We start from the raw sequence: 19,348 nt of genomic DNA on the forward strand, positions 1-19,348 counted from the left end.
AAGGAAATTTTTATTCTAATTAAAAGGCTTTTGTGACTCAGATGTCATTGTTAAAGGATTGGGACAAAATTCAAACTTTAGCATAAAGAGCGAGGTATTGACGACGGAGCGACTCCCCTCATATGCGTAGTAATTTCTGTTCGTTTAAATTTTAATGTGACTCCTTGCTTTCAATTGAAAAACTTATTTTTTTTATTTAATCATATACAAGATCATTCCCGATCGTTTTGATTTTTAATATAAACCTTACTCGTTTTTAATATTATATTCGGTGTAATAAAAACATAAGGGAAGCTTTAATCCCCTAGCTTTTGTGACAGAGTTTAACTTTTTAAGTAATATTTTGAAAATCAAAATCACTCTGCAAAAGATGAACCCTTAATATTTTAAAAAAAGAACCCAGCAATGCGAAATAGCTTTTCAGGGAAGGATATTTATGTCTTCTAGGGGCGTCGTTTGAAAAATTCTTCTCCTGGGGAGTACCCCCCCCCCCCCCTACCATTTCATGAACCTTGGTGCAAGCAATTATATCATATATATATATATATATATATATATATATATATATATATATATATATATATATATATATATATATATATATATATATATATATATATATATATATATATATATATATATATATATATATATATATATATCATGAAAAGAGAAATCACCAATGCAACAGCACAAACACACACACAAAAAAAAGAAAAAAAAAGAGAGACAGAAGGAGAAAAGGAAGACTTAGGAAATTTAGGTTTCCTAAATTAGTGATTAATATAGACCAGCACTTGAATGAGGCCTTAACCCTACTCATCCATACAATCACATAGGTCAAACAGCATAGCCATACACAGTCAACCATAAAGAATAATCCATGGACAGGCAGTCATGTCGTCAATAAGTATAAGTCGTCATTTACCAAACAAGTGAAAAAATAATAAAGATAAATAATTCAGAGGCAACAACCCAACACAAGGGCTCATCAGGAGAATACACTGGCCTATAGGGTTTCGCAACTTTAAATTCTCTACCCAGCCAAGTGTTGTGGCTACCACAGAATATCCATGGCATCCCCGTGTCAGGTATCACCCCCAAAATACATGCCTATGAAAGAAAAAAAAAACAGCAAATGTAAAACAACCAAGTAACACCAAAACAAACTTATCCTGTTAATATATCCCTCTTTTTAGCAATGTGTTAATACAATATTAACATATTGCAAAAAACCTGAATGAACTAAACAATATATCATATATATATATATGATATATTATATCATAAATTTTTGCATGTTGCAAAATAAGTTATCAGACCGTTGCAATGAACAAAACAATAAAAAGTAATAAATAAACACCTTATCAATGTAAAACAAAATTCAGTGCAATGCTACGTCGTTTAAGTATATACCAATATAAGTATACACCAGTATCGAAATCTTTTTAACAAACATGACGCGCATTTCATAGCGCGTAATTAGGCTCTGAGCATATACGTTAAAGCCAAAGTTTCAATTCCTACTGAAACTTTGGCTCTACTGATAGACAAATATTGTCTATCTTCCGTATATACCAAAAATCACAACAAAAACAAAAAATATTTGCACAGAAAATAATCTGTATGTAGTTTTTACAAATAATTTCAAAATCATTAATTTCTTAAATTCCGGTAAAGATTAGACCCCAGTTACTCGCCAAAGAGGGGTCTATCAAGTACCTTGTGACTGTGGAAATCACTATGTTGGCAGAACCCATCAGAATCTAGAAAAGTGGCTACAACAGCATAAAAAAGACATAGACAAGGCATTAATTTCAAATAGTTCAAACAACTCCTTTAATTCTGCTTTAGGTTGGCATATATTTAATAATCCCTCACACATGATACTTTTTGAAAAATCTTCACTCATCAGTAATGATTTGGGGATAAAGCAGGTGGTTCGGGAATCAATCGAAATTAGTCTCAAAATAAATAATAATATTTCTTTTAACAGTGACTTAGGGGAGTGTTCACTAGATTCTAGGACTCATAGATAGAGACTTGGGTGAACGAACACTCAACCCTATGTACACAAAATTAATTATAGAAAATAATCTAATTCAAAATAAAACAAAAATAGACATAGACTTAGGGGAGTACTCACTAGATTATTTATACTCAAATTTAATTAAAAATGATCTAACAAAATATTTTACTAAACCGATTTATAATAGTATTGAACCAGTTACGAAAAGACCTTTAAGACAGGCTGCTAAAAATCCAAGGTTGGCTCTGAGAAATTGCATTTAATCACTTTGTTCGCTTTTGTTTGAATGAATTTATCATCTCACTTCACTCTTTTTTTCAATCCTGGTTGAACTTCGTTGAACTTCGTTGAACTTCGTTGATGCTAGGGCTGTTTTAAAAAAAGTTTAAAAAAACATTAATAGTTTTAATTCTCGCATTTTAATGTAAGTTTGTTTATACATACATATTTCTCTCTCTCTCTCTTTCTCGTATTGTGCTGAAGACGGCCCTTGGACATAGGGCCGAAATATTCACAAAATTGATTTCCAGTGTCTTGAAAAGATTTCCCCTATTGTTTCAACTTTGCATTTGTTTGCTATGGAAATGCAGTGTGGCCTTCGTCGCTATTTTTTAATAATAGGAGGGTATCCATATTACATAGTCTAAATATATTCTTCCAAATGACTAGATACAAGAGGCAGAATCCCCTTACACCATTTATTGGAAGGACCTTTTATGGAAATTTGACCCTAAAAATTTATTTTAGAGGGTTTGGATACCACCCTTTACTAACAAAAGACCTATTGACCTTCCACTCTTTCCATATAGCTGGTATGTAGTAAGTGGTTGTGGTGGCGTAATCTCTGACACCAGGAGGATATTTGTATAGCTCTCAGATAGGCCGAAGTCCATTTGTTCTTTTTAGAATTTTGATTTCCTTGTGTTTTTGTCCTATTTGAAAATATTTACGTTTTGCGTATCAAAATGGGGGAATCGTCACTTTAGTGTAGTAAGATCAAAAAAATTGTATGGGTATATGCCTTGTCAATACTTTAAACCGATGGGTAAGTCCAAAACTTTTGCTTTATAGCATATTGGCCTTGTTTGGGTCAAATATATTGATTTGTGGCACAAAATGACAGAAATCGGCCCTTTCCTATGCAAAGATCCATTTTCTTACCTGAAAAATACACTAAAGCCTTTTTCCTGCTCAAATGAAGCTTCTACCGATATTCGATGACCACAACATCATTATGACTATCCATGAGTAAAAAACAAAACAAATAAAAGGTAAAAAAATAAGCATCCGTTACCAAATTTGTTGGAAATGCAAAATTTCGTTTTTTTTGTACAGATGAGTTTGGAACTCCGAAGCAGGGTCCTTTGACATGCTGAGCATCGTGCTACTGAATACATGAAGATGTATTTAAGTGTAGCACGTGAAATACGTGCTACACTTTCTCTAGGGGATTTTTTATCTACTTTTGCTTAGATTACCTAACTTTTCTCAGGATCGTTACTTTTTATGGATAATTTTAAATTCAATGAATTTTGTATATTTATAGTTACTGTATAAAGTAGATCTTATTGTCTGTTTACTGTTATCAAGGTCTTGATGCTTGGATTTTATGTTACTATAAACATATCTTGCTCTTTACTTACAGATTGTTTCCGTGAAAATATTGGATATGCGATTCACTCAAAATAAATAACTATTTGTAAGCTTTAATTGAAAGACGTTATTCGTTTGATGGTAGTTAATCTTTGCAAAGTATCGCATAGTTCGACAAGTGCTGTTGGGGAGGCTAGCAGATATTTTTTTTTTGGGTGGGGGTTTAAAGCCTCAAAAGTGGATCTTGGACCCAACTTTGCCAATTTGCAACAAACGTTCTTTTAAATCAATATGGGGGGGGGAGGAGTAAATTACTCCCCAGGCTTCTTTTGCTTGAAGAAAGGTGGTTAGACCGAACATCCAACACATATTCAGAAGCGTAGTAACTAATTGCAGAGAATTTTAAGTGTAAAATGAAAGGTGGAGTTCGTATTCTTATCTGTACACATTGGATGGGGGTTGGGGGATCAATGCAAAAGAAAAATAATAGGGATAAAGATTCATTTCTAAAATAGTAACAAATCCTTTTCTGTCAATGCCTACTACTTAAAAGTCAACGTTGCGTTAAGCCATCTGGGTTTGAAATTAGGAAACACAACTCTTTCGTTCAATTCTCTAATTTGGCCTTCTCATATTCTGCACCCATTCCCTTATTCATTATTAATGAATTCTGTCATAGAGCCATAATTCATAATGGAAACTTTTTATGGGCTAAATATATACATTTCTTCAAATAAGGAGTGATTATAGGGCAACTTATCCCTCAATATTGATCTGGAAACCTCTAATTTGGTCCTCTGTGCACCGAGGGAAACAATTTCAAAAAGAATGTCAAAACAGACAGAAAAAAAAAGATTTAGCAAAAAAGACTCCAAAAATGCAACAAATGAAGTTCATAGGGAGGAATAGGCTCTCAGAGAAATTGGGTCCCTCGGAACCCGGCTCTGGGCTCTTTGGGATGCAAAATCCAGGTGGGACCTTGCTAATTTCAGAACCCTAAGGCATCTGAAGTCACGATAGTATCTTGTTAAATCTTCTACCTTAGGAAGTCTGATAAATGAAAGACTGCATGATAGCATACCCCTGTGTATAAGTTACTCTTTATGCTCATCAGAAACTCATTCAATGAAACAATTTTTGAGTTCTTTTAATTTTTAGATGCGTTTCTGTGTGATAGTGCTCGTTGAAAAAATCCCCCTCCCCGGATAGAATAATTATGGATACTTTTGTGGCAAAAATAAAATTGAGCCAGTTAGGTGAGAAGAGGGGGGTAGAAGTAAGACTTCAAAGAAGATCTATTCCCAGTTTTGGGCTCAGTGGAAAACCACACTGTTGCTATATTTCAATAAATATTTAGTTGGTATTTTGGTTACGTAAAATCATATTTTGAATGCAGTCCCGCTATACTTACCCCCCCCCCCCTAATGTGAAAATATACAGACCAAATTATATATATATATCCTGTATATCTCCCAAGCGTCTCAGTTGTTTCAAACGCTTACCTGTTGATCCAAATTCTTGAGTGTGTATTGCCTAACAGATAAATACCCAAAAGACTTTGTACTTTGAAGACTACCATTTTGATCTTAAAAAATAAGAATAAAATCACCAAATTCTACCCAACCAACTGAGTTTTTCACCTTTTTTTAAGTGCAAAACAGATAATCTCGAGAATAGAAAATTTTGCGTACCTCATAAAGTAAATGATCTGAAAATGGAGATAAATATTTTCGATAAATAGGTATCGGGAAGTTAATCTCAAGTCATTTCCTTACTTTAATGAATTTCTCTGAAATCTTACAATAATGTTGCTTTTCAAATGCCACCAAAATTTCCCAAGAGGTGCACCCATTTCCAGGTTGTATTTACCTTGAATAAACTCTTTTCACATGAACCAATCATTATATACCGGAACTCATCAAGATCTATCAATATCCTCCAAGAGATGTCAGGAGGTTTCTAATTTCAACATAAGTAGATACAGGGTTGACATGTGGTATTTTGAGGGCAAACACAATAATGGCAGGTAGTAGATAGCACATATAGCACAATATATATATATATATATATATATATATATATATATATATATATATATAAATAAATATATATAGTTAAAAAAATCGCACTTTTAAAGTTATAGCATATCAATATCAGAACATTTCTTATTCCCTGGATGAATCTTAGGGAGTATTTATTCCTGCAATCGGTAATTTTTTTTTTACAATTTTCTTTTGGTTGTGTCAAAAGTATAAGGTTTTAGGGTAGTCTCAGTATGTAGGTATATTTTCATCAGTGTTGCCACGTTGAACCATGAAAATAAATACGCAATGCTAAATTATTAATTTTGACACCGCTTTTCATCTGTAAAAGTTCAAACATTAACAATCTATTGATTCCCAAAGACAACTATGTTTTGAAGAGGGACTGTCCCCTCTTCAACGCCCCGCTTTTTACGCTAAAGTTTGACTCTTTCTCACAACTCTACTTTTTAAAACAATAAAAAACTTTAGCGCAAAGAGCGTGGCGTTGAAGAGGGAACAGTCCCTTTCATATATGGAATAATTTCTGTTCGTTTTAAGTTTTAATGTTGCTCCTTACTTTCAGGTAAAAAACTGTTTTTTTTGTATTTAATCAAGGAAAAGCCCTACCTTCTTAACCTGTTTGTTGATTGTTTACCAATTTTTCACCCATACTCTATTTTTTTTATTGCAACACCCATCACAACCAAAAGTTGCTCAAACTGTTTGGTGACGTTTTTATAAATTTTCACCCTTACTTCATCTTTTTTTGTTTGTTTCGGCGCCCACCATTACCAAAAGTTGTTTAACTGCATATGAAAGTCTTTTTCCTTAAAAATCAAGTTCTCAATTTTTTCTAATTTTGTAAAATATATGGTTGTGTAAGTTACACCAATTCAAATAGTCATATTTCATTGTCACTGTCCTGTACTGTAAAATGAACAACATAGAACAATAGAACATAGATAACAATAGAACATAGATAACAATAGATAACATAGAACAATAGAACAACATAGAACATAGAACAACATCTCTTTCAACATAGAAAAAAAGCAGTAGTTTTTAAACAATCACATTAACTTTCCACTTATTTTTATCAGCAAAAATTTTACCTTGAAGACAAACAATTTTTCAAGGCTCATATAAAAAAAATATAATTTTTTCCAATTTCCTCAATTGTTTCTTAAGAAGTACAATCTATTTCTAGGTTGTATCTACCTTGAATAAACTAATTCCGCTTGAACCAATCGCTATATCCCGGAACTCATCAAGACCTATCAATTTCTCTCGAAAGATGTCAAGAGCTTTCTAATTCCAACATAAGTAGACATAAGCATGATATAGTGGTGTTATGAGTGTGGATCAATGATGGATTTGATATCAATTCTGGTTAGGAATGTTTGCGCTAATTTAAGCTGCGTTATGCAAATTCTATACCGGCTGGATATAAGAAAATAGAGTTTAAATTAGATTTTCCAATATGTTTCTAGTCACAACCCATTTAAATGAACATTAAAGATATTGAAATCGATCGATAATCTTGATGTGAATTCCAGCACTATGACTTATGGAAAAATTAAAGGAAGAAAAATCAAACAATTAGTGGTATTAAACCGTAAGTAAAGAGCGAGTCTAGCTGATAGTAACCAAAGCTCTAAAAAATGAATTTTCAAACTAGTGAAAACTCGCCATATTTTAGGAAAAGGGATAACACGTTCCCAAGAAGAAGAACGCTCTTGATGAAAATATTGTATTAATATTCAGTTTTTCAGAGAACCCAATGCAGAGGCTATGTCTGAAAATGTTAGGGATAGAATAATTCGAACCGGAGTTAAAAATTCGAGTACCCTTTTGAAGTATTAAGAGTTATCAGGTCGCAATAAAGTGGCGTTGTACGTGAATATAAAAATTTTGGCCCGCAGAAAGGTCATATTGTAGTCGGTTCAAAATTGTGAAATAGCCAATCAATTTGTAATTATTGAAAAGCCGTAAATTCAGCATTTTAGTTTCAGATCTTCAATCGAATGAGCCACCTCAAAAGTTTATATGACTAACCCTTCAATAAAACACCCTACATACGCAACAATGGGTCAGGGTCACTTGCATAACTTACAGCCCTTTCCCAGTGGACCCTGAGGGTTTTTCTGCCCCAGACCCTGAGGTTTTTTCTGCTCCAGAGGCATAGTTCTACCTTTGGACTATTTTGAACAAAATGGCTAACTCAAAATTGTGACAGGATGGGCTGCTGATCACATTTATAGCTATTTAAATTCAGTTTTATAGAGTTTCGGTTGCTATTAGACCGAGTATCTTCTTACTTATCATTCGTTACCACGAAATGATTGAAAATTAGGAGTGCTATCAGTTTTCTTCTCCTTTGCATTATAGAGGAAAAAAATGGGTAATATCTAGGTAAAAATCTTAAATAATGGGATGAAAAAGTTGAACCAAATTTATTGTTTAGAATAAGCAACAATTCAATAAGCTGTAAGAAAAAAAACGGTTCGATATTTCTATCTGAGGCTGTTATTAAAAAAAAAGTTAAGGTGAAGATGGCTAGACCGCATTTAATGATGGGTGACAAAATACCAAAGATTGTGCTTTTTGGCCAAGTATGTATGTATGTATGTATATGTTTATTTCCCATCAAAAGAAACAGACGGAGTATAAGATAAAAAAGCAAAAAATACACTACAAAAAATACGCAAACACAAGAAAAATAAAGAACAAATGGATATCTAACTACAAAAAACAAAACCTATTGCCTCAAAATAATTGCCCAAGGATGAGTAACAATATTAGAGTTATATCTGGCTATCTGGGCTATGATCGCTTCATTAGGGTCGATCTGGTATCTTTTACCAGTCAAAAAGCAGGCTATCTCTGAGTGGGTGGAAAGAGGTCATAGACCTTAAATTAAACTAAAGCTTCATGGAAGTGGGTAAATATTTAAGCTTTGATTATATTGGTGTGGGAGAGGAGCGTGCATTGCTCTGTTTGCTTCAGGTGGCTTGATGCTGCAGTGATTAGCAGTAGTAGTACTAGCAGTAGGATTGCTGTAGCAAAAAACAGGCTACTGTCTTCAGACGTAACAATGTTAATGTTCGTACTCTAGGGCCATCCATTTGGATGGATTGAAAGGATCTGCACTATCTAGGTCTAGTATTAATTTATATATTGATGAAAAAGACTGGCAATTTTCATCAGTTAGAACTAGTTCAAATTCGGGCCCTAACGTCCTCCAGTACTAGAAATTTGAAAAAACTCGATCATTTGCTCTAGAATAAATTGTATTTATCAGATGCACCGCGCTAGCATTGCCTTTAGTAAATGGGCACAAGTCTTGATTGTATTATTATTATTTATTTATTTTTACCAGAAGCAGTTCATATGGGATGGGTTGTCGTGTAAAATTTTGAGCGGGTTCATTCAATTGGAAAACGAAACTTCTAGTGCCTTTTCTAAGAGTTAAAAGCGATCAGAAGGCAAGCAGCAATATCTTAGGAACGGATATGGGTATTAAATTGAAAGTTTGAGGGCCACGACTACTGCTAGTATTGCAGCTGCAAATATGACTCGTTGCGACTGCGACTGCGTTTACTTCCGACCACAAGAACTTGCAACTGCTACCACTTCAACTACTACAACTACTGCTTACAACTCAGCGCACCACCGGGCCACCTGAGGCTAAAACAGCTAAGCATGCTCTTCCTCCATCCCCCACTATTTAAATCATCCCTCTTTACACCGTCCCAGGAGGTTCCTATTTCTCTTATATCTTTCCTTAGGACATCCTCCCATACCAACCGAGGACAATCTGCTGTTCGTTTAGCCCTAGACGATTGGCCGAAAAGGACAATCTTTGGCAATCTATCATCCTTCATCCGCAGAACGTGCCCTAGCCATCTCAACCTTTCTCTTACTATAGCCCTAGAAAGTGGGATTGAACCACACCTTTCATACAGCCTACTGTTGGAGGAAGTTCTTCACAAGAGTTCGGGTACTTCACAGTTTGGTCGAAACATCCTCTATTCGTCTTAAAACTGCACTATTATTCTCCTTAAACCATGTCTACACCATCTATAAGCATAAAAACTATCATTATGCTAAGTAATTTGCTTCCTAAAGAAACGAGGCTAATGTCTCTATAAGTACTACACTCACTTTTGTCAGTTGCATTATAGAGAGGTTAGATTAGAATTTCCCTAAAATCAATAGGTACTTTCCCTTTAAAAAAAAATCATATTCATAATCTTCAGTAATTTGTTTCTAACTTCATAACCACCGCATTTAAGAAACTCATTTACCACATTATCAGCACCTAGGGCCTTATTATTTTTTATTTCTTTTAGTACTATAACTAATTCTCCATCACAAAAAAAAATCTACCTTCCCATCCATGGTGTCATAAACTTTTTCATTCTCCTCTATATTTTTTTCTGTAACTCTATCTTGGCTTAGCACATTCTCTAATTGTTCTGCCCACCTCTCTCTAACTCTATCCTTATCACTAATTGCGGGCCCTTTTCCTATTTTTAAGTGGGACAAGTCCAGGTTGACTATTCCATCTCAAATTATCGAAATCCCAGTATAACGTTTTACTATTATGCCGTCTAGCTGCATCTCCCAGATGTTAGGATGTTTTATCGATGTCCTCATTTCACATACGCCAAGTTCATATTTTAAAACTTTCTCCACTGTTTTTACATTCATCTTATTTACACATGATATATCCTTCAGTTAGCTCTTGAACAAGCCCATCGTTCTCCCTATTAAACATAAAGCATTTTCAGTAATATTTCTAGCTGCTTTTCTAACTTTATTCTCTATGACACCATCAGCAACTTCACAAATTATTTCCCCCAAATTATTCCATCCATCCATTTTCAAATTTTAAACTCTCCAGCTTAGTATCAAACGTTTTCTGGAAAGTTTCTCTCAAGCTCTTATCCTGGAGTTTACCAGGGTCATAGCTTCCCAAAAGGTAAATACCCTTCCTAAATTCCAGCTTTGAATTAACCCTAAACACTACTATATGATGATATTTACTTTAACACCAATTAAAGCATCCTATATACCCTAGTATCTTGTATTGATCCTGCCAGGCTTCGGTTTACAATAAAATAATCAATAACGTTAGCTGTCTTACCACTATGTGAATACCATGTTAACATAAGGGTCATTTTAAGACTAAATACTGTGTTGGTTATGACTAGATTGTTATACCTACAAAATTACAGTAGTCTGTAGCCATTAGTGTTTTATTTTCCTATACTAAGTTTACCTAGGCTAGGATACCATCTATCTCTATTTCTACCGACATGGGCGTTAAAGTCTCCTAATAAAAACCTAATTTTTACCTGGGACCCTGGCTATTTGCTCCTGTAGATCTAAGCAAATTCATCTGAGTCACTACTATCTCGTCAGCCGATTCCACATGGGCATATACTACTATGACTGATACACTGTACTTATTAGTCATAAAGCGACTGACTAGCATTCTATTAATGATACCATCCTAACTAGAACAAGACTTAGGGGCTTCCTTATTCACCGTAAGCCCTCTGCCCTTTCTTTGGTACCCATCCTTCCTGACTGAGCAAATAAATCCTATATCACCAAATTTTATGTTCCATACCCCTGGGATATGAGTTTCTGAAACGCCTAAGAAGTTCAATTCAAAGCGTCTGAATTTGTCAGGCCGAATGTCGATGCGATAGTTATTTTTCAATGTCGTAACATTCCAAGTTCCAATTTTCATATTCTTTAAATCACTGAAATTATTTTGGCCTCAGGAAAAGCCATGACCACGAATACCAGTGCAGGACAGGGATCAGCATATCTTATCAAGTCTATACAGAAATGGCTAATAAAGCCTTGAACCAGACAGCCAGAAGTCTGTGGAACCTCCAGTTGAATGGAGGCTTTGTGCAATCTTGGGCCCTTCTTAGTCATAACCTGGTTTTCAGTACTTGGTGATGCTCATCTATCAAAAAGAGTTGGAATCCTGCACGGACAATCTCAAGCCTATTACCTCAGACTAATTACATATGCATGCACTTAAATATTACTCTACTACGAGGAGGCAATCTGTAGTAGATAAATTAAGATAGAAAGAGGTTTTTCAGCCCGAAACGCCCACCAAAACAGACTAAACCCAGAAGAATTATCCATTCCTTCCACATTTACATGTACTTGTGACTAATTTCAGAGAATTTAGTGGGGGATGTTGAACACAATCAAAACACATTATGTGCATGATGATTGCCAAGAGGGCACATGAGCAGCATTTCAGGAATGGCTGAGGGCATCAAATTGAAATTTTAGGGCATGTTGAACAGTGCTTCGAGGACACAGGGCCCCTTTGTCTTCTTTTGACCCCCCTTGAAACTGGTTAAAATTATTAACTAGCCACTTTGTTCAAGTTAGTTAATCGGTCTAATAACTATATCTCTGGGAATCTAATGCCCCCAACAGCCCCCGGGGAAATGGATGTAAATTATGCAATGTATCCATTGTTTACATACAAGATTTATCATTGGGAAAGAGGGGAATATTTGATCCTTAGTGTATCAGAAAAGACTAAGGGTATTAAGGTAAAACTTCTGAGAATGCTGAGGAAAATGCTACACTAAACCAAAAGACACTATTTGCATCGAGGCTATCAAAAGGATATAACTGTAGTATCTGAGGAGTGGCTAAGGGCATTGGCTTTACATTTCCAGGAACAAGTTGCTACTGCTAATGTGGTTGCAATATTGACTACTTGTGACTGCGACTATGACTGTCTGTAGCTACTAACAAGTGTGACTACTTGCAGCTTCGACTACTTCTGCTTGAGACAGGTTTTGTGTCCACTGTGTGCATCCAGGTTATCAAGAGGGTATACCCTTAGCATTTTAGGAGCGGCTAAGGGAAATAACTTTATAGTTTCAGGACCACTATTGCTACTACTACTATGTGTGTAACTGCAACTACTTCCAACTCCGGCTATGATTACTTGGGGGTACTTGTTAGTGCGACTATTTATGACTGAGGTTTTGACTATTTTCATCTGCTAATACGACAACTTGCAACTTTTGATTATTTCTGATTGTAACTACTTGGTTCTGCGCACACTAACTAAAAGCGATTACTTGCAACTGTGTCTAAGACTACTTGTGATTGTTACTATGGCTACGACTGCTTGCGACTAAGACTATTTACAACTGTCATAACTTGGAACCGTGATTACTCTTGACTATGACTGCAATAATGAGTACTTAAGCCCACGGATACTTACGACTGAGACTGCTTTTGATCCCTACAGCTTAAAACTGCGACTGTGGCTACTTGTGACTGTGGATGAAAATGCAGCCTAACTGTTACTGTGGCTAATTTCAACTGTGATAACTTGCAACTGCGACTGCCAATACATACAACTGCAAGTGGGACAATTTGCAACGAGTATAACATGACAAGTCGTGACTGCAACTGCTCCTGCATACGGTTGTGACTACTACCATTAGTGGTGCTACTGCGAATGCGATTTTAACTGTGACTGTAATCACTAAAACAAACTCTACTATTACAATTAAATTTATTAGAATAAACAAAAGAGCTTAACAGCATCCTGTTATCAAAATGGCATAGTCCATTCAGGTTATCAGAAGGTCTTATCTGCAACATCTCGCGAGAAGCTAAGGTTATTAAATTGTAAATTTTATAGAATATTGAGGAGGATATTGCATTAATTCATAATTATAAGATATTGCATCCAATTTTTCAAAATGGTATATCTGAGGGTATTCGTATTGATCTCAGGAATAGTTACGGGTATCTAGTCGAATTTTCATGGAATTTTAGGGGAGATTTTAAACAAAATCAAAAGACATTTTATGTATCCAAGTTGTCAAAACGGTATATCTTCAATATATCAAGAGACGTTGGGGAAAGATATCGAGTTGAAAAATTCAAAGATTGTTGAGAGGGATGTTGAACTTAAGCGCACTATGTGCATCCCAGTTGTTACTGGACGTAGCTGCAATTATTAAGTTGAAAATTTCAAGAAATGTTGAGTTAGATGTGAAATTAAATCAAAGACATCATATGCATTCTGGTTGTCAAAATAGCAATGTCTGCAGTATCTCAGGAATAGGTAAGGGTATTAAGTTGAAACTTTCAGAGAATATTGAGAGGTTGAATATAAGCAAAGTACAACTAAGTACATCCCGGTTGTCAAAAGTAATCATGTTCATTATCCTAGGAATGATATTTAGGTGAAACAAAGTATTTTGAAGCTAATGGTATTTAGTTGAAACTTGCAGGGGAGGTTGATCTAAATCAAAGATGTTATGTACACCCTACTTGTTAAAAGGGTGTGTGCAATATTTCAGGAACAGTTAAGGTATTAAATTAAAACTATCAGAGAATGTTTTGGGGATTTTGAGCTCAATCAAAAGATACCGTGCATCTTGCTTGTCAGAAGAGCTAATAAGCATTATCCGAGGAGTGGTTAATGGCGCTTGGTCAAAACTTATAGGGAATATTGAGAGGGATACTCAAATAAATTGAAGGATTCTAATTAGAACGAATAAATTAGAGTCAGGTATTTTTACTCTTACGCCGGAGACGCGGAGAACCGGAGAAATATCCATTTTGTTTTCCAATAACAAATCAATGGCAATAAAAAAGAACAGTAATTAATTTATTAATAATTAATTACTAATAATTAAATAATAAATTAATTAATTTGAAATACTTTTCAAAAAAGAAGCTTTTCAAAGAAAAGTAAAGAATACAATTTCAATTACTTTTACTTTTCAAAGAAAAGTAAAAGTAAAAATTCAAAACGACCAGAGATTGCTACTATAAAATAAATGAAACCCAGAACGAACAGAAATCAAATAAAAAATCATAGCCTACATATGACTAATATGTATTAATATAAATGAATAGATATATCTTGAAACGAGTAAAACCTAAATTGAAATATTCAAGTCAAACTTAAAAGGAACAAAAATCCTTACAAACAGGATTTTTACCACTGCTCCCCTCTCCTCCCCTAACCATAAAAGTCTAAAGCTTATTGCGTCATTTGAGCTTTATTGGAAATAAATTATATTACAAATATTTTCTTCGATATCTACAATACTACTCCCAAGAACCGTTCAAGATTTATATAGTTTCCTGCAATTAAATGACAAAATAAGTCTAATGGTCTAACAAGTTGCCAGTGCTATAATTCGCAGTACTAAAAATTTTCAAGGAAATAGTGAATTTCTTTTCAACATATTATAATATTTACAACTATTATTTATTTTAGAACTTACAGAGACTCACTGGATCAAGAGCATTCGAACGTTTCACGGCAAGTCAAATAAGAAGAATTTACAAAGAGCAGCCAGAGGGGGTTGCAAACACAGAAGTAAGTAGGGGTACATCTCACATAAAATATTAGGGGGCTGCCTTTCGCAATAGAATCTTTGTATAGCAATTAGATAAGTTCAATTATTAATTCAGCACACAAAAATTTCCGGACATTATTTTGCTATTTAAAGAAATCCCTACAAATTACGACCGTAATTATTGTAATTACACGAATTATATTAGTAATCATATTTGTATTTCTTGGACCACTATGAGGTATGGCATCCCATACTATTTGGATTCACGTTTAATTCACCTTTCTATCTATTCAGTTCGTGTGCATCCTGGGATATTTTTGGCATGAAAAACGACATAGATAGGTCATGAGTTTGAGAAAATACGTTAAGAGCCTTAGTTTTGAAAACAAAATCATATGAGCAATGTCATATTTATGTAGAAATTTAAAGAGAATAAGTTACATAATTCCCCTCCCCCCAAGGAGTGATTGTATCTTTTTAAGTATCTAAGACGCAAGCAACATTAAAAATGAACACAGCTAAGCATAAAATACCAAGTGTAAGGGTTTCTTTTTTGTTTATTTTAAGGATAATGAAAAACACTGCTTGAAATTAATATTTAAATAAATTTTCTAGAGTGTTAGACAGTAAAAAACGAATAAAAATAGAACTGAAACATTTGGGTTCCCCACCTATAATTCTTTTCAACTGTAAAACAAAAATGTAGAAAGAAGAATCCTTCTTCTAAGAAAATATGACAGAATAGAAACGCTCGTACATAAACAAAAACTTGTCAAGAAAGAAGTTCTCTTCGAATACAATTAACCAAAAGCCATCTACATCAAATAGTTTGATTTTACGTCACAGGGGTGTTTCTGCTAAAGTACCATCATCATGAAGATGAAATCTGATTGAATTGGTTAATTCAAGTAATGCACAACCACAGAAAATTCAGTTTTTAATGAAAAAGACCTCCATATGCGGCTATGCAATATTTGGAATTGGCGGGCAAGAAGTCAAAACATATTATATTTTATGTATTTTAATTATTATATTATTATAATAATATATTATTATTACATAATATATTATTATTTTATTATTATAATTATTATATTATTATAATTAATATATAATATAATTGTTATATTATATTTTTGTTACATATATTATATATACTTATATATATTATATTTTATATATATAAGGATATATATTTTTGTTAGGATATCCTTGGTACTTCAAGAAATATCTTGTGTTGCTGTTTTTTAATACAAAACGCAAAGGTGATACCCAGTATTACCATCGTGCTATTATTTACCCAAAATTAAAGCTTTCAGTTTTGAACCCACTTTTTCAATTTCGTAAGTATATTTATCAAAGCCAAAACTGGGTTTTCAAATTCAGTTTGTTACTCTAATAGCAAAAAGTAATCTATATATATAAAAATAAGTTGTCTGTCTGTCTGTGGATGTGTGGATGGATGTGTCAGGTGACGTCACCTGAAAAAACTGGATCAGGTGACGTCAAAACTGAAAAAACTAAAAAAGGCAAAAACTACAAAAAAAACTAAAAACTAATAAAAAAAATAAATAAGCTAAAAAACTAAAAAAACTATAAAGGTAAAAACCAATAAAAAACTAAAAAGGCAAAAACTACAAAAAAAAACTAAAAACTAATAAAAAAAGTAAAAAAGCTAAAAAACTAAAAAAACTAAAAAAACTAAAAAAAGGTAAAAAACTAAAAAAAATAAAAAATAAAAAAAAACTAAAAAAAAGGAAAAAACTGAAAAATAAGCTAAAATAAAGGTAAAAACCAATAAAAAACTAAAAAAAAAGGAAAAAACTAATAAATGACGACACTCAAAGAGAAAAAAAAGGCAAAAACTACAAAAAAAACTAAAAACTAATAAAAAAAATAAAAAAGCTAAAAAACTAAAAAAACTAAAAAAAGGCAAAAACTACAAAAAAAACTAAAAACTAATAAAAAAGCTAAAAAACTAAAAAAACTAAAAAAAAGGCAAAAACTACAAAAAACTAAAAACTAATAAAAAAAATAAAAAAGCTAAAAAACTAAAAAAACTAAAAAAACTAAAAAAAGGTAAAAAACTAAAAAAACTAAAAACTAAAAAAAAACTAAAAAAGGTAAAAACTAAAAGAACTAAAAAAGAAAAAAATAAATGACGACACTCAAAGAGAAAGCGACCAGGACAAAAGGAATGTTCGATTAGCAATCAACAAAGCACCGGGACACAGGGAGTATAAATGACGACCAGGACAAAACTAAAAAATCTAAAAATCTAAATAAACTAAAAAAGAAAAAAAAAGGAAAAAAATAAAGGAGAAAAACAAAACTAAAAAACGAATGTATATACAGACCGGTACACCGGGATACAAATGACGACCGGGACACAGGGAATATAAATGACGACCGGGACACAGGGACACAACTACAACGGGGACACCGGGGGAAACAGGGGGATATAAATGACGACCGGGACAAAAAAACTAAAAAGAAAAAAAAACTAAAAACTAATAAAAAAACTAAAAAATCTAAAAATCTAAATAAGCTAAAAAAGAAAAAAAAAGGAAAAAAATAAAAGAGAAAAACAAAACTAAAAAACGAATGTATATACAGACCGGGACACCGGGATACAAATGACGACCGGGACCCGGGACACAGGGAATATAAATGACGACCGGGACACAGGGACACAACTACAACGGGGACACCAGGGGAAACAGGGGGATGTAAATGACGACCGGGACACCGGGACAGGGAATGGTCGATTAGCAATCACCATCAACAAAGCTCAAGGGCAATCATTAGAATCATGAGGTATAGATCTGAATACAGATTGTTTTCCCATGGACCATTATATGTTGCATGTTCAAGAGTCGGTAAACCTGACAATCTATTTATATGCAAAGACAATGGGACAGCAAAGAATGTTGTATATTCGCAAGTTTTACGTAGTTAAAACCATATATATATATCTATCTATATTCACAGGTGGGACATAGGGACACAACTACAATGGCGCGTAACTATTATGGCGCGTAACGACTTACGCGCGCGGGGGGGCTTGGGGGGGGCGCGAAGCGCCCCCACCAACTAGGTGTTGGGGTGGCGCGAAGCGCCACCCCAACAGCTAGTCTATCTATAAAAATTGATCTATCTGGAAAATATACGCTCAAAACCAATTTCTTTGATTAAGAAAAAGAAGCTCTAATTCAGTCTAATTTTCATCTAATAAACGTCTTATTTTTATTGTAAATAGCTCATAAATACAATCATTTTGTATCTTAATTTTTTTTCAGCACATTTCCTTAGTAAGCAGTTTCGCTGCGTCTTTACTGATTGGTCGATATGCTCCAACAGACTACGCTGACGCCACTGGGACGAACTTGTTCAATATCAATGAAAATGTCTGGGAGTCGTCGATATGTGAAGTAAGTAGCCTTGATGACATTTAGAGGGGGGTAGCATGGTTTTGTATATATCTCACGGCAAAGTCCATCAAACCTAAATTTAAGATTATTCAAATTTAATCTAAATTAAAATTAACAACTATATTTAGGTATGCAACATTATGTTTGTAAATACAGAATCGATTCAGGAAGAATCTGAAGATTATACTTCTTGGTTAAACCGATGGCATGTTTGGGCCCTTCGTTTGGGCCCTTCGGCAAAATAGTTCAAAGCAGTTTTATTTAAACTATAATGATAGGATATTTTACATTAGAATAACTCACGGTTCAATTGACGGTTCAATTGACTTAATTCTCTTGTTGATTTGATGCCAGATCGATAAAGAAGGAATGAAAGTATAAAGAAAGTAAGGAAGAGAAAGAGAAAGACAGTATTACAAAAATGTTTTATTTTGATTGTTTTGGGAGTTCCAGTCTGATCCAACTAATACCAACAAAACTAAAAGTTAGAGAAGAGGTTTTTGAGGAGGGGGAAGAAGAAATCGGTTTTCTTGATGACTGTCAAATTTTTGAAATATTACAAAAATTTTCCTCTGGTATTTTCAGCTTTTGGGGGAGGGGGATTCCCACTCCACTTCGTTCTTTGTAATCGTCTAAATTTAAAATCAACAAAATCTACGAAATGTTTCTTTCATTGACCTTCAGGACACCCTTCTCCTGTTGCCCATAAAGAACACAGCCAACACCATATAACGCCATCAAACTAAATCGTAAAAGTGAATTCTAAAAACAACATAAGAAAATTAGTCATTTTTTATTTTTTATTTATATTTGAGCGAAGGTAAAAGTTTCTTTTTAATGGGTATAACAGTCACATTTTTGAACCTTTTGTTTAACTAGCCCAAA

General features: G+C 33.7%; 1 protein-coding gene across 1 annotated transcript in view; it reads left to right on the forward strand.

Annotated features, from left to right (window-relative positions):
* The window catches only part of LOC136041737 (xylulose kinase-like), a 114,634-nt gene that overhangs the window by 46,724 nt on the left and 48,562 nt on the right, over positions 1–19,348 (forward strand). The window contains exons 7-8 of the mRNA XM_065726491.1: positions 14,951–15,052; positions 18,332–18,463. Of these exons, the coding sequence (XP_065582563.1) occupies positions 14,951–15,052; positions 18,332–18,463 (234 nt within the window). The remainder of the gene's footprint in view (positions 1–14,950; positions 15,053–18,331; positions 18,464–19,348) is intronic.

This window comes from Artemia franciscana, unplaced genomic scaffold (assembly GCF_032884065.1).
Source record: "Artemia franciscana unplaced genomic scaffold, ASM3288406v1 PGA_scaffold_36, whole genome shotgun sequence".
Lineage (NCBI taxonomy): Eukaryota > Metazoa > Arthropoda > Branchiopoda > Anostraca > Artemiidae > Artemia > Artemia franciscana.